The sequence below is a fragment of the Gobius niger genome (genome assembly GCF_951799975.1).
Source record: "Gobius niger genome assembly, chromosome: 10".
Taxonomy (NCBI): domain Eukaryota; kingdom Metazoa; phylum Chordata; class Actinopteri; order Gobiiformes; family Gobiidae; genus Gobius; species Gobius niger.
The window spans coordinates 18,597,113-18,619,443 of record NC_136861.1 but is presented as its reverse complement, the minus strand read 5'-3'; the positions used below and the strand labels follow the sequence as shown (position 1 = coordinate 18,619,443).

Below are 22,331 nucleotides of genomic sequence, written 5' to 3'. Positions count from 1 at the left end.
TATTTTCCCGATAATGACCAGCGTTTTATACATTATCCCGCTTATTATACGGCCATTTGCCAACTCTGAACACACACAACATAAACTTCATACACTTTTATGAAGGCTGAAAGGTTTATTTAATGACTTCCGTGGCAACTAGTTCCCAAAAGTTTGCGCGTTGCTTGGCAACGTTTGGCTAGGCTAGTAGCTAGCCTAGCTACTTAGTTGAAGGCGCAGTTGGAGGAATGGTGGTGAATCTCTGGGTATGTTGAAAATCGGACTCACGTTAACTTCACAAGCAAATTCCCCAACTTCTCTGGCAGAGACGGGAACAGATAGTGTCGCTACTACGTACGCGCGGAGTGATATGAAAGCACAAACTCTGTTGCCATTGGCAGCAGTCATTATTTTTTTCAGAGGTCCCTTATCAGAAAATCCCATTCAAATCAATGGAGTGTTCTACTTACGTTGTGAAGAGCCGTATAATAACATGAAATAATGCATGATTTCATGAAGTATTCATGCATGACGATATCATGACTTCATGCATGAATTACTACTGTAATGAATTCATGAGGAAATCTTGTTAAAATATCATGATGAATTTGCTAAAACATTTAGATTTTTTAACAAAAACATTAACTAATCGTATGAAGTTTATGCATGAATATCATGATTCATCATGATTTTTAAGAAAATTATTTTTTACCATAATACAACATTTACTGCAGTAATTAACTCATTATTAGCTAATCCTTCAGTTCATTCATTTGTCCATCATGATGAATCATGAAATTCATGCATAAGCTTAACATAATTATGATTAGTTAATGTTTTGCTTAAAAATATCTAAATGTTTTAGTGAATTCATCCTGATTCTAAGATCATGATATATTAACAAGGTTTTCTCATTACATCATTATAGTTTCATAATGAATTCATACATGAAGTCATCTGTGAGAGAACATGAGGTCGTGTGAACTCATGATGAGTCACGATATCGCCATGTATGAATACATCACGAAATCATGCATAATTTCATGTAACCTTATTATAAAGTGTTACCAAAATGGTGTGTTAAATGGTCATGAGTTACTACAACCAATGAGCTCCCATCATTCTTTCAAACTCTCGATATATGTATCATTTTTGAAAAGTGTTTGGGTAAAATGGCTGATAAACTTAGCATGTTTTTCAGTAGTCAGTAGAAAGTGTGAAAGTCAGTAGAAAGTGTGAAAGTCAGTAGAAATGTAGTGAATCATATGCAAGCTCCTTATTGCCCTACCATTCCAGAAACTCACCTCTGGCAGGAGTGTTATCCACAATATCCCTATAGCGGTTCAGACCGTTCCATTTTCAGTCCCATGGCAGTGCTTCAAAAACAGTAACAGACAGAAATCAGACGGTCAAAAGTCTTTATTTCATAAAGGTCTCACAATTCTTATTTTGTGTGTGTCTGGACACAACTCATTGTACATTTATCCACTCTCCTCTCTTGGCGGTGAGCAAATAAGATAATTCCAGCGCTGGGTAATTGACAGGTTGATTTTAATATTCATCTTACATTCTGTGGCAGCTTCATGTTGAGCGCTCGTTTCAACAGCAAAGCCAGAGGATCATTCTGAGGAGGAATCGTGAATAAATAAGCAATCTCTGCTATAAACATTTAGGCTTTGTTGACGTTAACTGACAGGCGGCGGATGTGATTGGAGTGAAATATTAGTTTTTGGGGTTAGTCTGAAGTCTGAAGCTAAAACAACAAAGCAGCCAAATGGGAGTAGTTGTATTTTGTGGTGGGTAAAAAAACTAAAATCCTTTGCCTTTTTGTGGGATTTAAGATTAAAAAAAAAAAGTGACAGAGACTTTTAGAGCATAAGACAAAAAAAGAAATGCTTCGGAATATCCAACCGCTTTGTAAATTGTGCAGATAGTCACTTTTCAAGCCGCGGCATCTATCTTAATCCAATAATCCCATTACATTTGACCAAACTTTACATGATTGCTATTTGGCAACTGTTTTGGGGAAAAGTCTTGAGAGCATCACACGAACAAGTATTTGAATGAAATGGCACTTAAAAATTCAGCGTAGTCAGTCCAGTTTTCTGTTTTTCTCTGGTAAATCTCTTCATAAATCTCTTTCTCATTTATCTTTACATAATTGTATACATCTCTCAAATAAAGTCAATATATTCTCTTGCTAAGGTCCAGGAGGTAATTCTGCTTATATGGCCTTTTAATCCCACTTGAAGTCCTGCCCCACGGTCTCATAAAACTTAATATTAAACGGTCTATAAAAATCTCGCAGCTGCTCGATCACTTCCTGGTCTATCTGCACGTGAGTCCTGCCCTTGGATTTGCCGAGACACCGCGGCTGGCTGCTGCTCTCCGGCTTCTTAAGACATGGGAATCCTTTGGTACGGTTAAAGTAGAAGTGCTTATCCGAAATGATCCTCTTCAGTCCCAAAAAGTCCTGGACGCGCCCCATTTCTCCCGCCGGATCGGTGATCAGCCGCTCCCCGCTCACGAAGTGCATCTGGGAGGGACGGAAGTACTGCAGCCAGTTTTCCAAATGGATAATGTACATCCCGATCCGAATGGCGTTCCAGGCTGTGTCGACCGTTCCCAAGCTTCTGTTCTTGAAGGCCAGCTCTTCGAAGGTGGGGAGGTTGGGTTTTTTCGAAAGAGTTTGCGTGTAGTCCGAGATGGCTCTAGTGACCGGGTTTCGGACCACGACGATAAGCTTGGTCTGGTGGGACATGCCGGAGATCCTTCTCGGTGCCTCTCTGGTGACAAAGTAGCTGGGAGTTTTCTCTAAAGTGATCTGGCTGTCCAGCGTTCTTGGCATAAGGCCCCTGGGTAACAAAGAGAGAACCAAGAGTCAGTGAGAAGGATTGCACAACTTTGTACAAAAAAAGTCTGCATTTCAATGATAGGAGGGATAAGAAGGAAGGAGCACAGGGGCCTAGAGAGTAGTGAAGACTGAGATGGAGAGGTTGAGGCGGCTCGTGATTCGGCTGCAGCTGTGGAGAAGGGGCTGAGGAGGTGAGCTGACATGGCGGGACAAAGGAGAGCGTGCGTTCATATGAATGGCTTGAAAGAGGCAAATGAATGCAGTGGGACAGTAGAATAGCAATGGTTCAGAGTATGTTTCTGGTACATTTTTGACTTCCAAGTAACCAGAGTACCCTCCCAGAAGGTACACGTACATGCGCCATGGTTTGAGAACTACTGGTCAATAATACCCTTTTACTAGGCTGCCCCGGCCCCGGATAAAGCGGAAGAAAATGGATGGATGGATGGATGGATAGGCTTTCAATCAATTTTTTTAATAGCGACTAATCACTCTTCGATTAATCGCAATGAATTTTTCTCTAATAATTACATTCATTTTTAATACTTGTCCAACATAAAACACTTAAATTGAAAGAATTAGATTATTGATTGTATATTTCATTGACGAAATATTCACAGTTTCATGATTATGGGAAAAGCCCAATAACCGGGATCTCTTCAGCCTTTTCTTGGTCGCTCGCCGAGGCTTGATATTTTAGATACATTTTCTTTGGTGCATTTTGGACAGAATCTGCAAACTTTTAGGTTCATAAAGTAGAGTGTAGGGACAAAATTATAATCCTTTTTGTTGAAATAGGATAATGAGACAAGCCTTTTTGATGCGTAAGTTGGTCTTTGTCGATTTTGTTTCATAAAAGTACCTCATTGTGTGAAAAGATTGGAGACTCCTGGCTTACAATATGCAGTTAATACAAGTGCTTTGTCTTTCAGGTCATGTGTGTGCTCACATACAGAAGTACGTTTGGTCAAAACATATGAAGTGATTAATCGCGATTAATTATGTTTTTGATTAATGCGAGTAATCTGTGTCGGGCACAAACAGGCAGTTTATGAAAATACATGTAGCCCTAATAATAAATCAAGTATTTATTATTCTGCAGTGACAAATTTAAGCAAAATGCTTACATACTTTTACTAGACTATAAAAGTGGGACGACATGAGCTCAGATGGTAGAGCGGGTCGCACTGTGACCGAGAGGCGAGTTGTATCCAGGCTACTGAAGGTGCACACTATCATTGTGCCCTTGGGCGAGACACTGTACCCACCTTTCCTCCGGTGTCTCTGTACATTGGTGTATGAATGAGAGTATGAGTTCCTTAGTGTGAAGCGCTCTTAGTGCCAAATGCATATGTGGAAAAGAGCTACATGTAAATAGACACCATTTACCATTTGATCAATTATCTCATGCTTTTGTTAGCACAATAATGCAGAGTTTGGGATTGAATTGTATAAATTGAGCATTATGGCCCAAATCCACGATTTTATTGGTCAAGGCAATAACATCCATAGAGTCACATTAGCCAAAACAATCCTAAAATGAAGTAAACACCTTGGCTATATACACTATATAGCATCAGAACACTTTAATGTGGACACTATGAGTATTCTGCCTAATATCTAATTCATTGGTTTAACATTACACTCACTGAAACTTCAATGCAACGGCACAATTGTGGTCTGTATTGCTGCACAGTAACCTCTACGCTAAGGACAAACTGATTCTGAACAAGTTGATGTGACTTTCTACACCCAACATATGCATCTACATTAACACAGAACTGTTGCCACTTTAATTGGTTTGTAAACCACTGCCAAATGTTTTCATTTATCAGATTTGTCATGTGCGTTTTCTGTTCCAGCTGTAATGTGTCATTCTGCTGTGGCACTCAAGTTCAATAAGGCTTGATTTATAAGCGGTTCCTGTTCACTATCACGTGCTTGGCCGTGTTCCACAGATTATCCACTCTCTCTATTGAATATATATCACACTGTACCCTGGAATTTCAAGGAGTCGGATTAAAATTGTGTTTCTGCTTCTCATCCGGGAGGTGATTAAGTATTTCCAATTCATGGTGACCAAAAACAAGCTTACAAAAACGCCTCCCTTTAAAAGTCAACCTCTAAAAGTTCTTGCATTATCGATCAGTTTAGATACAACTGCCAGCACTATAGAGTGAGTTTTGTGGAGAGTTTTTCAACCAGTCCCTTATAACCTAACTCCTGGGACAATAATAGATCAAAAATATCATTCAACAACAGTCAACAGTTCAATAAAAAAATCTTAAGAATTCATGTGCAAAAATCTCCGTTTACATTTTTTTTTTCAGAATCTTTTTGATATTTGTTATTGTACTCAGATGACCCTTGTGAAACTAATGTGTGAACCGTGGCACCGACAAAGATCTGGAAAAAGTCCAGATAAATAAGTCTGATAATAAGACAGCTGCATGCTCTGTGCAGGTTTCCTCCAGTTTCCCCTACCACTAAAACATGTACAATAGGCCAAGATGAATGGTGTGTGTGTGAATGAATGATGGAGGTCAGACGTGTGCAGTCCCGGCAGCGCTTCTGTCAGTCTCCCCCAGGGGAAACAGAAGCTACAAAGGTACCTTACCACCACCGAGAATGGAGTGAATGTAAAATTGTCTCATGTAAAGCGCTTTGTGACCATGTCAGTGAAAGCCTGCTGTATAAATAAAGCTCTTCTCGATTCAAACAGCCAGTGTTTTGTCATGAACCAAATCACCCCCTCAGGATTTAGGTTGGTGGCAGAATCTACCCCCCAGATGTGTAAGTAATCTCAAAATAAGTAATCACCGCGAGTAATCTTCAACACCTGCACGGTAAATCTGTTTCCATCTCACAAAACGCGCATTAACGCTCATTTGCAAAAATCAAAAACCCCGTCGAGCGAGCGGATAAACTTCTTATGCAAATGAAGCGTTCTAATTGCGAAATTCAGTGTTTCCATCACACGTTACTCACGCGAAACCTCCAAACGCGCTTTAGAATCAAGTGATGGAAACACAGATATTGTTACATGTGTCTCTGCTCCACTTGAACAAAATCAACATTTTATTTTCTGCCTACACAAACAATTTAAGCCATTTGTTTCCTTTTGGCCGCTCCATTTATCATCTTGGGGTCACCATGGCAAACCAGTTGCACAAGGATATGGCGGATATTCAAGTAAGATTTCATCCAGCATTCTGCCATAACAATAGAAACAACCCGTGCACTTTTTACTCTCCAACAATCCAAAAGAAATCTGAAATCTGTCTGCCGTGGTGTGGACTAAATTGCTCTCTTTTTCCAGGCGCACAGTGTTGTGATGATTAAGCACCGCTGTTTCTTTATTACAACTGTGGGAAAACTTCGATTAAAAAGCTAACCTTTATCAAAGCTTTCTTTCTCAAGGTAGCGGTAGCCATAGGTTTCTTCTAAAGTCCCAGTAATATTGATCCATTTAGCTATGAATTCTGAGTTGCCTGCGCGGGTGCCTTTGGGCCACAACAAGACGATTAATCTTTTATGAGAACAGCACTTTTCAACTGAACAGCTTTATAACACACACAAATTATATTTCTTCCCAGTGTGTGCTGAATCTTGTCACAGTTATACATTTTCATCATGGCTGTGGGGATAAGGATTGGAGAAGATGTGTACCTATATAAACAGGTTTCAATAGGTGCCTCAAACTCACAAAACATGTCACGGCGCAGAGAGATGAGATGACATTGTTCAACGCGTTCAACAGGTCAAGCTGACAAGGCCAATCTTTTCACATTGGAAGACTGTTCATTGGCCTGCAGTGATGGATCGATCATGAACAAGTCAGAACGAGCCGCCAACTCTTTTTTCTTCTTAATAAAGCTCATTTGTCGCTGCACGCCTCTGCCAGCTCTCGGGGCTGCATTCAAACTGGTTGCTCCTCTTGTGTGTAGACCATTACACAATTTTTTCAAATGTTCAATCAAAAAATAAAATGTGTCTTCTGTTCTTTATCGCTATGCTAGAGTTTTCGTGTTGCAAGCTGTATCTGAAATTAGAAATAAAACAAAGAATCATTTGGGAGCCAGAAGCGCTCGCTATTTTCGGTGAGCTGATCCAGATGCTCCAGCCAACCAAACAGAGCAGAAATCCCACCACTAGTGGCCTGTCTATAGCAGGAAGTTAGATGCGCTAACCTGCCTCAGCTCAATTGATCTCTTCAGCTGTTGTGGTTGTTTACTCCATGGGAATCTGAGCGAGGGCTAAATTATATGACCGTTTCTAAGAGGAAGTAGCACTGGAGTGGAATAGCGATGAGGCGACTGCGGAGAGGCCAGCAGAAATTCAGGCAAGACGTATATCAAAAACTAATGCTTTTCACTTGCGCAGTGATGTATCATAAAGTTTGGCAATTTAAGGGAGATTGTTGCACAGCAGTGAGCACCGCGGAAACACCGTATATGGTGGAGTTTACTAGACCGTCCCAAAGTCTGCGCAATCTTCTATATGAAGCCAGATACAGAGATACAAGCCAGCCAGTATTGTATGTAGTAATACAATATTTTTCTGTGATGATAACGAACAAAGCAACCAACCAACACCATTTAACGAACTAGCACAAACTAACACGAACCAACAACCTAATGAACCAACAAACGAAGCAACCAACAAACCAACCAATCAACAAACTAACTTTAACGAATTAACCAACATGAACGAACCAGCCAAGCAACCAAGCAACCAGGCAACCAAGCAACCAACCAACTTTAACAAACTAACCAACACCAACCAACCAACAAACCAACATGAACCAACCAAGCAACACGAACCAACCAAGCAACACGAACCAACCAACCAACCAACATTAACCAACCCAACATAAACCAACCAACCAACCAACACCAACCAATCAACCAACCAACACAAACCAATCAACCAACCAACACCAACCAATCAACCATCCAACATGAACCAACCAACCAACCAACCAACCAACCAACCAACATACTAGCGTATGTATAATTTAAAGAAAGGGCTTGATGGTTAAATGGAACTGACCAGTTGAATCTGTAAGTTCTACCCGCTTATTCACTTTATGCCACTTCATAGGTCTGTGAGAGTAATCTCCATTCAAAGCGGACACATCATGCAGAATTGATGCTTTACATTATATGAAATGCGTATGTATAACCATCACAGAAAGGACCGAGAGACTAGGCAGTATGACATGTCATAAAACTGGGGAACAGGCTTCCACTTTCATGGAATGCTAAAAGAATGATGATGAGTGGTAGAATCAAAGAAGTACAGACCGGAGCGCTTCAGCAGTAGAAGAAGAAATGACCAAAGGCAACAAAATTACTCAAAACTGTGTGAATGAAGCAAAACAGTATACTACATCAGATGATCAGATTTATGAGGGAATCACATTAAGACATGCATGATTAATAGCTCATAAAAAGTTAATCTTGTTTCTATTGTAGCCGCATACCAGAGGCAAGTAGTCAACAGCAGAAAAGCATGTAAGTAACACTATTAACTTGACTTGAGCCTTGAGAATAAATGGCAGCGGTTTCTTGTGAGATGTCTTTTATAATTACCTTCAGGTCAAGGGAGAAAATGTGGTGCCATAATGTTCTATGTACGTTACGCCATCATTAGTTGCAGAACGAACACCCACAGGTCAGTGACAAGTAATGGCCACGTTTTCTGCTATAATGACCTCATGCATCTTTTCAATCAAAATAGTGAGGTCTAAGAAGTGCATTTTAATAAACACAGACCACGGCGAAAAGGCTCATTTACCTGTTCATTTGAGGAAAAGGAGGGCACAGAGCCAGAGGAGCATGTGTCAGTCAGATTTCAATGGTTTGATCAAGAGACATTTACTTTGCCTTGAGAAATGATTATGGGCACTCCCACGATACAGGAAGGAGATAAGTCACCAAAAATAAAAACGGCAATGATTGTCGTATGGATGCTGTTGAGGAATTTGATTTAATTAATGGTTTTCCAGCCACTGACACCTGTTGTAGTTTGAACCTGCATAGTCCAACACAAGCCCGGTGGATTTTATCTGGTTTGTCGATACCTTAAAGGAATAGGCCACCGTTTTTACATACTAAGATATGTTCTTACCTAACCTTAGTCGAGTTAATATATACCCGTCTGGTCTTTGTCCGTGCGCTCTGTCACGCAAACGGAGCACATACGCAGCCTCTCCCACATGTCATATAGTGTAGTAATTTTTCACAGATTTCCAACTCACCCCGGACGACGACACAGGACTCAGGACCTCGACCATGAGGTAGGAATGCGCAAGCACTTTCCCAAAACATATTTTCTGCTTGTTGTAAAAGGCTCTCTACAAGTCACGTAGCTTCTATTGACGGAAGTGAGCGGGGGAAGTCTTTAGGAGTTACAGCACGGACGCTGTGCTCCTCATATCATTACGGCTCACAATATAGTGCCCCTTTTTATCTGCTTATAAAATCGACGTTACATTTCTGTGTAAATATACTTCGCATTAAAACACTTCACGTAACTTTATTTAAATAGGGAACACGTGGAAGAGCTTGGTAGCTTCTATCGTTAGCTTTTTTGGAGCTATATGACATGTGGGAGAGGCTGCGTATGTGCTCCGTTTGCGTGACAGAGCGCACGGACAAAGACCAGACGTGTATATATTAACTCGACTAAGGTTAGGTAAGAACATATCTTAGTATGTAAAAACGGTGGCCTATTCCTTTAAAGCGGGCCATTTTCATCAGGTGGTAGAACTTTGATTGTTCTTTTTGTATTTGTTATGTTATTTGTTATATGTTATTTGATTATATAACACTTCTTTATACACGCAAAATACTTTCCTTTCCTTTGCATAACCTTGGTGTAGTTCTTTTGAAGTGTACCTCAGAAAGCCAATTATATTAGGTAGGCATTTAGTGAAAAGTTTGCTAGCCGCTGCTTGCAGATATTCTAAACGTATTCATGACTTTTAGCGATGATCAATATGCAGACATCTGAGTAAGGCGTTTTAAAATGTATTCAATCAGAACACTCCTTATTTGCCGACGCTCCAACCAAGGCGCTATGATTTATTGCAGGTTTCCCAACACTAAATACACTGGAGCTAAATGAACAGTCTTCTTCCTGATTCCAAGTGAAAGTTGAAGTCAGATCACATTACAGGCTTCACTCTGACATTTTAATCACAGGGAAAATTAAGTTAGGTGTGAACGGATCCGTCCACTACTGTAGATGAGACGTGTTAGCGCCGGAGAGCGTGGACAAGCGACAATTTGTTCAAGACGGTGGTTAACTTTGAGCTGAACACTGGCAAGAAGAGCTCATTCAAATGACATGTGAAAGGCCACAAAAGTACCTCCAATGAATCATAGCAAAATACCTGAACTTTTTCATACACACAAGTATTTAATTAATAAAGTCTATCTATAAAAGTGCAAGACTTTTGACCTGCATTGCCCCCTGTGTTTGGGTACAACTGTGTATGAGGGTGTGTTTATGAACAATGAATGCAAATGAGTCGGTCTTTTCCCTTATGAGTCTCGTAATAATAATAAAGATGATTAAAATAAATTAATAGCTATAATAATAATACAGATCATTTACACAGTTAATAGTGCGGTTCATATCTGTATCCAATTTTGTGTAACTCGGTGCAGGACAACTCAATTTCAGTGCACAGTTTTCGGATACAATGCATCACAGCTTTATACCCACTGCAGAAACATAAGCTGACTTTAGCTCCGGTGTTAGTTTGTCAAAGTTATCGCTCTGCTCCTTTTATAATTGCGGATTTATATGCTGCAGGAAGGTGTGTCTTGAAGCAGCAGCCGTTGTTAACTTTTAAAGACAGCAAAACAAAAAGTTGAGAGCCTCTTATCTGCAGGTAGCAAAGGTCACGGCGCGGAAAAATGTCAGTCAGGTGCTTCATTAATGAGCTGCACTGCGCTGATACGTAGCTCTGCAGCTTTTGGTGCTGACTCTGATCCGGCTTCACTGTTTATCTACACTCAAGTTCACCCCTGATCCCCTCCGTACATGGCATTATCATTATGAGGTTCAAGCTATATTGACCTATGCTGTGGCCAGTGTCTCTCTGGTTTAGTTGGACCAAGTACTAGGCTGTCTGCTGATTAAAGTGGTGATCCCTGTCAATGAAGACACATCAGACACACACTTCCAGTCATTGACCAACTGTTTTGAACCCGGGACCTGCGAGTTCAAATCCCGGACGAGCCCCCAATATGTTACGGAAGGTGCACATAAAGGAGAACAAACCAACTATAAGTTTAACGTAACTTAATTAAAAAAAATCTAGGAGATAAATTAACATAAAAATGGGGTAAAAAAGGGATGCGGTGGAGAGCCACTGCTGTCTTAGGAGAGAGGAAGAGGGAGGAGCCAAGCCAAACTTATGAAGAAGGGCAGGATGGAAAACCTGGAACTGGAATATACAGTCTTTACATAACAGTAGTGAGTTTATGAAGAAAGATCTGGACAAGTGTTTTAATATTTATCCATAATTCTCCATGTATTTACTATATTGACCATGCTATTATGTAACTGATCACCTTGCTGTTACTGTGCAAAGTACTGCCAACTTTTCTAATACAAGCCCAAGGACATCTACATCTTGTACAGGAATAATTTGACCCTGTGAGCGAGGCTTTAAAGTTGGATTTTTGAGTTTTTTATTCTGGTCAAGATCTGTAAAGCCCTTTCAAGCTGAAACATCTTTTAGATGAAAACCCATGGGAGGAGAGGTGCTTTGGTCATTATAGGTCAACTCTAGGTCGCTCCTTCTATTTGGTCTTTTCACAAAACTGCTCTGAAAGGTGTCCAACCTCCGACAAAAGCTTCTTCTTAAGCAGTGTGTTTCTGTTCGTCAAGGATTCATACCGAGGAAAGGTCAGCTTTGAATCATCAACTCGTGAACAATCAATGCACACGTATTGTATTACTGTCATTTGGATGGACAGTGAACTTAAAGCAGCGCAATGACGTTTTCTCTCACTGGCTTTCTGTGCTTGGTAAGACCGCATGAGCCAGATTGTTCACAATGATTTCAACATTCCAACAAAGACTGATGATAAACACACAGAAGCTAAGTAAATTCAACTGGACATTTGTCATACATAATGCCCGACGTTTCGATAATTATTTCAACGGTTTACAAGTATGTCTTTTAGCTACAGACACCAAACATGTGCATACTTTTGCTGCAGTGTGGCCTGGACAACCGAAAGCTTCCACAATCACATCATCACTTCCTATACACATGTGACTACTTGTTTGTTTTGCTTTGTTATGGATACTGTTAAGTACGAACCAGTATCAGCCCCCATACTGTCCTGCCGTCAGCTGAACCTAGCCTGATGTATTAATTCATATTTACATAATATACTGCGTTGAATCAAAAACCAAATGAAAGACTGTGAAAGGATGTAAATTGGGGAGCAGGCAGGAAACACACGGGGGCTGATTGCTGGTCATTAATCAGTATGAGGAGTACATGTGCTGAGCTCATGAAGTTTAGCCTCATGCCTGCACCTCCCGCAGGACGACAAATGCGTGTCATTACAAACACTATAATAATGAGTCCGGGCTGAACACAGTGAGGTAAACAAACGACCTCTGGAGTCATGGAATAATGAACACTCCAGTGTACAGTGTTTAATCCAAATCATACAACAACACAATAGTATGAATTCAATTTTATGAAGTGAAAATTATATTTGAAAAGACAGTTGCTTCACTGAGGGTATTTTAGTTTCATGAGGGAAACTATAGGATCCTTTGTGGAAACTGAATCATTATCAAAAAGGCATAATAAGCACTGATTATGCAAGAATCCAAGAAATAACCTTTGATGGATATTTAGCAAATCTGTCATAACAAATACTTGTATTACTGTATATCCAATACTTCTTTAGCCTAACACTTACAACAAAATCAAACCTCAAAGCAAGACAAAGTACTACATTTTAGCATTGGTGAAGTGAAAACAAGAGAACATGACGGAAGTTTAAAGGTGAGCTTAGGGTGAGATTTGTCTGAAGCACTTTTTTCCTGTCGATAGAAACCTTTAGCAGCCTGTTAATGCTCAGGTTAACTGAGCTGCTATTCAGACAGACTGACTCATGAAGTCAATTGAACAGACTTCACCACAAAACAATGTTTTTCAGCTATTAGTTATTTGTGTGTGTTTATATATATATTTCGCTCCTTTTAAAATGTTAGGGCTGTCTGCTGGAAATGAGACGACTGTCAATCTACGCCAACGGCCTCTTCGACCAGCAACATTTGCACAGACAAGCTGAGTGAAGCGTGTTGCCCAAGGACACAATATCAGTGAGGAGTGATCAGATTAAACCACCACCAGTCACTGTCACTGATTTTTTTTATTCTCATTGCTTTCATTGTTGGGCATTATGTAGAAAAATGGTTGGTTTCCTGTTTCTGTTGTTCTCTTAGCAAGTGCGGAAGCAGACAACACAAGTCAGTCCAGATCATTATTGTTTCAAAAGATGAGACAACCTAGATGAGCCTAGACAGACAGGCTTTTCCCAAACAATGGATGATGGTTTAATCTGTTCAAGATAAGGTCCAAAAGTGCTGTCAAAACAACATACCTTCGGAGTCTGAACGAGGCCTCAGCTTGAGACTGACAACCCGCCCCCCTGTTTTAATGCAGTGACCCTGCTCGCCTTGTTCACCACCTGCTGTGCGCCAGGCGGACGGCTGGGCCCTTTATGTTTCTCTATGGTCTGAAGAAGTAGTGTGCCTTTCCAATAGCCGCAAATTGTCTCTAAATCCTTAAGTTCAGTGACAGCGAAGGACATTCAAACTCAGACCGGCCCACACACCAGCAGTTCCACTTCAGGAATAAAACTTGACACAAAAAACTACAAAAGCTCTTATAATGGGGGAAAGAGTGGGAGGAGAAACTCAGACAGAGTTTGATCTCTGGTCAGCGGGGATACCAGGGTTCACTTGGGAAGGAAGTTAACAAGCTGACAATCTCTAAATGTGCGCTAAGGATCGCTGGCTGCTGGCTATTTCCAGAATGACAATGAGAATCTCTACACACCAAAAGAGGTGGCGTATAATTCCAGTCATCATATTAAACTTTTGCAATTGTCTGGACTTGATTATCAACCAACAGTTTTTGAACGTAGGAATTTAAGTTGGATGAAAGTCCGATGGTATTCGCTAAGGAATAAGAAGAAAGTGCTGTTTGGTAATTAATGTTAACATGTCTGGGAGGAGCAGCGGAGGCAAGACAGCTCATTAATAATTCAGAGTTAGGCTCGGCCGTGTCTGGCGATGTAATGTGCACTTTTCTCTCCAACTTTCTGTCCTCATCAACCTTTTATTCTGATGATACTGTTCCCGTGCTCCCTGCCTCCCAAAGCCAATTAATGTAGAGCAGAAGAGGGGAATATTCTCATGCAATTTCAACACTTCTCGCAGCGCATCAACTGCAAGCGCTACTGACGTATGCGAAATCAATTGAGGTGCGATGCCCTTTTAAGCCTTGATGGCGTGTGGCGGCGACATGCTCTTGTCTGATCTGTGTGACTTGGCGGAAAGAGTGGAGAATGTTTTGGCTTTGACATGGAAGATGAATAGAGAGGCCATGTGCGTGTTCTGTCCAGAAGGAGCAGTAATGAGCGGATTCTTCAGGGTCTAAATGATGTGTCAAATGTTTAATGCGACAGGGCAGAACAATGGCACCTCCAGGAATTGGCTGATTTGGTGCCATTTGAGGTTGGTTTGATTCCCAGATTATACAATAGGATTTTATGATATGATAGATATATATATATACATATATATACATATATATATCTCGGCCCAGAAAAGTACAATGCAGAACTGCAAAGATACTGTGCAGAACCCTCAAGCTCCCAGGACCCGAGCTTGGAGGAAACCGAACAACTTGTTCAACTATTGAGCAAGAAAGTAAAAATTGGTGGATCCAATGGTAAACCCCACCGTGCTTTTGAGGGCTCGGGTTAGGGCTTGGAACGGCAAATGTGATGTAAGTTGTGTTTCACTCACACAGATCTCACTCATAGTTTTAGAAACTAGAAGGTCTTAGCTTTCAAATGACATATCACATTGGCACATAGGCTGTATGCTCTCCAGTCAATACGCTTTGAGATTTGGATATGCATAATTGCTAATCCTAAGGTGGCAGGTAATTAAGGTTAAGGTGTACTTTATTGTCCCCGCCGGGAACTTTGTCCTCTGCATTTGACCCATCCTTTGATGCCGCTGGGGCGACCTGTAGTGAGCAGTGGGTGACCGCAGTGCAGAGCTTGGGGACTCATCTCCGGATGTGGATCCAGGCTGAAGGAGGTAAAGAATTGCAAATTGTTGGAGTCTGCAGGAGGCAAACCGACAAACACAGAGTCCCAGTGCAGCCTAAACCCTTAAGGTTTGGGTTAACTGTTCTGGTCAGAAAATAGTCCTTACATTTGATCCATCAACCCAGATATCAGGAGCAGTGGGTGACTGCAGTGCTGCACATAGCAACTTGTGCCAAGTTCACGGTCAGGTCTACCCATCAGTAGGACTAGAAGTAGATAGGCCTACATCATTGCTTCTACAGGCCACTGGCTAGCTCTATAACTTCAAGAGCGAAAAAGTTCTCCATATTCAGCCTATACTTTATTGATGATTAAAAAAAGAAAGCAATTTCATAGACGTGATACCATTATGTCACAAGACTTTATCCCCAAGGTCAATATAATAAAGGCTGCTGCTGAAATTAATTACTCAATTAACAGGAAATAAAATGTGAAGTCGATTAATGTTTTAAGTCGTTTATCACAGTGACCACACAAGGCTGTGCTGCTCATTACATGCTGTTGAGTTGTTCGGTGGATGAATTATTCATGAGGCAGAAGTTTGTGATGCTGACTCTGACATTGATGGGCCTCTCTCTGCCTCCACTTTTAACTTGCGCTAACATAAAGGGAGCTAGGGGTCTAACCGTATACACTTGCAGAATACAGTATTCAACCACTATGGTAGAACTGAACTGCTGCCTGACATTTTTCATATATACAGTCCTCTCAACAGGAGGCCAGCCACATTTTCACCTGCTGATTAACAGTAGCCTCTTTCCTTTTACAGTCTGTAGAGCATATATGGTACACGAAAAACAAAAAATAAAGGCATGTTGAATGTTTTTGGAACCAACTGCAACATAGTGAACAGCCACGATGATTTCCACTTTACAGGTTTACAGGGCACTGTCAAATTAGCCTGGGAACCAGACTCACCGCTGTAGAAGCAAGTGAGTCTGGGCACCTCAGAGTCAATTCCATTTCCCACAGCGGTTCATACGCAAGCAAACAGGAAGCAGAGTCAACCAGTCAGCGAAGGGCGGGCGTCTGCTGTTGATGCGCTGTTATTACCGGTTTTGCGTTAATATTCGTGCAGGACTATGAGTCACGAAACTCACCTACTGTTGCTGTGTTTCAGTCATTTACCGCCGAATGGAGACACGCTCTTTCTCTCTTGTGCACCGATCGTAGATTGTTATTGAGGGACTTCCGCGTCCCGTTAGTGACACTGCTCTTGAACAACATGTGACGCAAATAAACGACTCTGATTGCACAGGCTCGTTTTGATTTTTCTGATGCCGCCAACGGAGGCGATGGTTCCAGACTGATCCCCACTGTATAAAAAACATAGAGGGGAATCATTCGGGTCTCACCAGGCTACTGTCAAATATGTTGTTATCTGGGTGAGGAAGCACTTGAACACAATAATTTCTCTGTCACTACTGTAATAGGTCAAATCAAATACAAATATGGAACTTATGCATGATATCTACCCTCAGAACTACTTCTAACTTATTACTAACTTAGCACCTTTGTGTTATTTTGTGGGGGGTTTGCAACAATGAAGTGCATAGAACTATTGTACCATCAAATTACAGTTTCTTAAAGCAAGATGTACTTCTACTCTCTGCTAATTCCTCAATTTAGCTGTGAAAGAATGTTTTTGTTGTTTGCAAAGTGAAGAAATCAGGACATCTCCCTGACAGTCTGAAAGTATATTGGGTCAATGGCAAACACGAAACACAAAACAATATAATAATCCACACAAGGATTCTCTTAAACATTGTCTGTGTCAACTTTTTTTTATTCCCTTCCCTTCCTTCATGCTAAGAGCCAAGTAGAACTATTCTTATTTATTTGCTATAGTTGTTGATTAGAAGCAGTAAAGGCAATTTGAGGATTGATATGGATCTCGAAATGTTGTAAACCTGTTAATCGCTCCGCATCACAGCACCAGTGTTATGTCTGGCTACTGCACTACAACTGCGGGTGGTTAGATCACACTCTCTAATCTACATCTTGTATTCACTGTTCAGACCTCTAAATAAGAAATCCCGGTGCGTTTCTCTAGTCTCTTTATGAGCTGCCGGAGTATCTTAATGAGTTGCTTTGGCTGTGAGCTTAAAAAACAAGTGTGCCCTTGTTTGTTGATATGGTTCATCTCATTTAATTAAATCTGCGAAGGGAGCACAATAAGAAGGAATAACTGTTCGTAAAAAGGCCACTTTGGATGTTCTACATTTCAATTAACGAACCCACACTGGCGCCTATCGACAACAAAGAAGCGTCGAGGGCGGAGGGTGGAAAAGAAGAGTGAAATGAATGAATTTGGATTAGAAATTACAATCCATAGATCATTTCAGAAAGGATTTTTCATGATATCATGTTATGAAGGTTGTAAAATAAAAGAACGTCTTGAGTTGAGTGTTAGTGTGTTTTGTATCCACCTTTTGTGCTTTAAATGCGCATTGTGCAGAGACATTTTCTTCTCAAATACAGAGGATACTGTCTATTCAACTAATTATTTCAGCACATTCTTCCGAATAATAAAATATCTTGTCTTTACCCTGCAGTCTTGACCTCCACAAACTTGTTCTGAAATGCATAAGATTATTGTGTTATTTTTGCTGTTCATATTTCAGGCTTTTCTCAAATGTTGCACTTTAGATTCCCCCCCACCACCAAAACCGTGCAGCGTTACTATATGGAAAGATTGATAGATAATATGTCCACTTGAATGTGCCCCAGGGTAGAGCAGACTTTATCGCTGCTCCTCTGAGGCATTGATTAGCGGCTCCGTTCGGCGTTAGCGCCAACTCTAGGCTCCGGTGAAGGAGCCGACAGCAGTGGGCAGCTCTAACAATCCAGTCCAGGAGCACACAATGTCCCCTGGCCTTGAGACCACTCACTCAGCCGGGCGCGACAGGAAGCGGATCTCAGAAAAATGAATCAAGAAATAGGTTTTTGGTATGTGGCACAGTGCAAAATGTTAGGCGATACGTGACTAGTTATGGGGGGTGATTTGAAGAAGAAATAATGGACCAGGTGGGGAAAAGTTTGGGTTGCATTTAACGTAAAGTTACTGTGTTTTTGGATGTGGACCAAAGTAACACTCACTAGAAGAACAATTGATTTGATTGTGTAGATTCTTTGCAGTTGTGGAGCACCTCTATCTTAATTGTTGTCAGTGCTTAAAGCAGTACTAAGTAACGTGTTTACCTTAATAAATCCTTTTCGTAGTCCCTCGGGGGGTAATACAAGTGTTGATGGGATGATGAGGAGGTCTTTCATCTCCCCCGGTGTCTCTGTCCAGAAAACCACCCTTGCAGCTTTCCTGCACTGGGTCGGAGGCCCCAATACACACTAATGGAATCATGAAGAAGAAGCTAACATGCCAACGGTAAAGCTAACTGTGGACTAGCACCACTTAAACACTATTTACAGCCTAGTTTGAGTGAAGAAAATAATCTCCATTGTGTAATTGGATGTACAATATCCATTTATCCATTTATACTCACTACTGCCACCTCAGGCCATATGTGTAACTGCACCTTCTATATTAAGCTCGTGCATGACGGCAATTCGGGCCGAAGTGACACATTTTTGAGTGACCGTACAGGATTTTAGAGGCAGTTGTGGTGAACAGGTCTGAGCTCATTCTACACATTAGGACATGGCTGAAACATGTAGGGGGAGGAAAATACTTATTTTTAACATTTTTAAACTCCTTATAGTCCCTTTAATGAGGTTGCAATTGGATTTTCATTCGCAATGTATTTCCCCAGAAGAAAATGCTCTTACTGTCTCTCTCTCAACATGAGATATGCAAAACTTGTTTTGGGGTGTGACGTGATGTATCAGGCCTTTGGGGTTTCTGTCGACCTCATCATTTTTTATTTATTTTTTTATGTTATCAAAATGTATGTAGTTATTTATGTGCAAATGAATAAATAACCAAAAATAACAAATGCTGCAGTAGGTTATTAAAACAAACCATTTGGACAAGGACCTAATGAACAAACCTATCAAACCTAGGCAGGTGATGTCCCGCTCTCAGCAGAGTCAGGTCTGAGGAAATATCAGCCCACTCACAGTAAAGGCTTCTGTTTATCAAGTTCATATTTACCCAATGAAAACATTACTAATGAAATAAATGCTACTAATTTATTCAATACAGTGAAAAGTTACTCAGCATAGCCTTACACAATTATGTCCAAACACCTCCAGAAACTGCAAGTGAGTAGTTTTGATTTAGTCATATACTTATACAGATGCCATTATTCACAACAGGGATTCTTACAGCACTGTATGTGTTTGAGTGATCTAATTGTACACGAGCCAGGGAGCTGTCCTTTCAGCACCACAAAGCTCTGCTCAAAGCTTTCATCTGCAACACCGTGCATACATGAATGTGTGATGGTGATAATGGCATCCTTCATTGAGCGATTCAACTTCCGAAATACATGTTTAGTCAACAGTTTGTTTAGTTAACAGTACTTTACACCTTGAAATGGGTTCAAGGTGTATCAAATGAGTATGAATGGGCCCAGTTTTAAATCTGAAAATACTTTGCCCTGTATTTCATTCTGTCACACTGTTTGGGGATTCATGGGAGTCAGTGCCTCGTTTGACTTTTTATTGAATGAAACTATAAATGATGTGTTTTGAGATATTACAGCAAAAGTGATACGCGTTATTACATTTCCAAGCACACGACATGACCTATGTGTACACAAGTCAGGTAATACAGGTACCATTAAACATTATAGTATCGGAAAACAAAGCTAAGGTACTACTGGTACCAAAAAGACACTTGGTATCGAAAGCAGGTACTGAAAAAATACAATATTTAGAGACCAACCGCACATTTTCTCCAGTTTGGCTTTACCCAAATCTAAAAGCTTCTGGACTGGAGAGCAAAAGAGTAACGCCTCATTTGAAAGACCTTTTTTGTCACATTTTTAAAGCGCTGTTGTCGTGTTTTTGCGTCACTTTTTGTGGCTTTCATGATGCTTTTTCACAACTATTTTTCATTGCTTTTTTGTCTAGTTTTTGCCACGTTTGTGTCACTTTTTTGTCACTCTTTGTTGCGTTTTCGTCACTTTATGGTCAAGTTTTCGCCACGTCTTTCTTTTTTCATTTTCAACGTTGTTCTTGTTGCTATTTTCATGCGTTTTTTTCTTTGAAAGTTTAACATTTAGGTACTAGCAAATTGTGAAAATGTGCTCAGTTCAGGCGGGGGTTAAGAGGTTAACATTATTGTTCTGTTTTCTGGTTCTAGATGACACATAATGCTAGTAGGTATCAAAAAAGGTATCGTCCAGGTATCGGAATCAGAAACCAACTATCGTTAACGTACTGGTGTTTAAAAAATGTTAGCGGTGCCCAGCCCTCAATGCAGGTTTCCAAAAACAACCCAGCCCAGTTGACATCTTTGAAAACCTCTTCTACGATGGGAATTTCCTGGACGATTTTAAGTTAAGACTTCCATCAAGAGCGAGTCGTGCGCTGCGTTTGGCTAAAACGTTTCCTCCTGCTTAACTAGTCCATCTAGAGTCACTTTATTGTTGTAATCGTGTTCACATCCTCACCTGTACCAGTCCAGTCCTCGGTCGTAGTTTCGGTCAAAGAAGTGTGGCTCTGTGCCCAACGCGCGCACATCTGGATGGATCCGGATAAACTCCAGCACCGCTCTCGTGCCGCCTTTCTTCACACCGACTATGAGCGCGTTTGGCAGTTTCTTATTCCCGTACTTCTGAGCCACGCTTATGTTTTTACTCAGCTTGCCTTCGCTCCAGTGGCTCCTGGCGGTGGTAGTTCCTCCCGCGTCTCGCTGTGTTTCCTTCACATCCACGGCGGCCGTCGCGCAGCTCTCCACTTTCCCCAGAAGTTTCTTGCTTCCCGCGTTCTTCCCCGTTACGCACCGCCTGCCATCGTACGCCTGGTTCGTCATGATTGTTCCCCGGCAAAATATGATACTGTAGCATAAATACGTGCAAGAGAGCGAAATGGTGAAGATAAAGGCAAATCGGGCGCTGAATCTGTTGGGAGAGGCGAGGAGTCTATGTGCCATGTCTCCATTGGTTCAAAGTGCTGCATGTTGTTCCATCGGAGCGCGCTCTCCTCTGTGCTCTGCGCTGGCTACAGTCTGCCAATGATAAAGGCGCCCAAGTCACACTTATTGGCGGAGTGAGCAGGCGATTCATGCGTAAATCCTTTCTCCACGCGCGTCTGTTTAAAACTATAGCCCATAAACCCTGTCTGTTTTCTTACGAAACCTGAAATTATATTTTGTGAGACGGCTTGCAAACAAAAATCCTGGTTAGAACAAGGAGTCTAAACTCCGAACAGTGCGTCAAATGAGTTCCTCATCAAAACGTCGTAAAACATTGGTGTTAAGCAGCGCGCGTTGATCATAATTTTACTGCAATCATTTTAAACGTATTCTGAATATTATATCCGAAAGCAAAACTATATCTGTGCTCAAAGAAAGAAGTCATGACAAGTTAAGGTTTTTAAATCACCATGATGTCTTGATTTCTATTAGTCTATGTCAGCACTTGAACTGTTGAAAGCATCGCTCGCAATGATGCAGACTGCATGAAAATAGTGAAACTGTATGTTTAGTAACATTCAGTTGCACAAACATTAAATCATGTTAAACACCAGAGATTTCAAGATGAATTTGCTGGCCCTGTATCTAAGACACAACATAATTAAATGCAAACACAATATGAGAGGAGGTTTTACCACCATCACTCTGTACTTTGGCCTGAATTCAGGAGGTTTACAGCATGGTTCAAACTATTTCAAGGCTTGACTAAAAATGCATGCTTCTGTCTTTCTAAAGCTCTTAGCAGCTAACAGAGCAAACTCACTTGGATTTGGCACTATGCAAGGACACTCATTGAGTTTTGAACTCAATGACATATTTTGTTGCTGGTCGCGTCAGCACTAGTTTTGCATAAAACAGCATTGTTTTTGAGAAATGATAGAAAACTAATGTAACATTTAAATGGGTATTACAAGTAAAAGTTGCACATTTTTTATTTATTCTCAACTGATATTATAATTTATTTGGAATGTATAATTATTTCATTCATCATCATTTATCTTTTATTACA

At 40.8% G+C, this 22,331-nt stretch overlaps 1 protein-coding gene across 1 annotated transcript; it reads right to left on the bottom strand.

The window, feature by feature from the left end:
• Positions 1 to 1,935: 1,935 nt before the first annotated feature.
• hs3st2 (heparan sulfate (glucosamine) 3-O-sulfotransferase 2) lies at positions 1,936 to 21,444 on the bottom strand. The gene is made up of 2 exons (XM_079565403.1): positions 20,799 to 21,444; positions 1,936 to 2,834 (listed from the first exon to the last, which is right to left on the bottom strand). The coding sequence occupies exons 1-2, from the start codon at positions 21,278 to 21,280 to the stop codon at positions 2,216 to 2,218; spliced, it is 1,101 nt and encodes a 366-aa protein (XP_079421529.1). The 5' UTR covers positions 21,281 to 21,444; the 3' UTR covers positions 1,936 to 2,215.
• Positions 21,445 to 22,331: the final 887 nt, after the last annotated feature.

What these genes read in the sequence shown, in the direction of transcription:
- hs3st2 (XM_079565403.1), bottom strand. Translation starts at nt 21,280, where the DNA reads ATGGCACATAGACTCCTCGCCTCTCCCAACAGATTCAGCGCCCGATTT. An exon ending in CGAGGACTGGACTGGTACAG is followed by an intron (nt 2,835 to 20,798) that starts GTGAGGATGTGA and finishes TTTGTTACCCAG; the next exon opens with GGGCCTTATGCCAAGAACGC.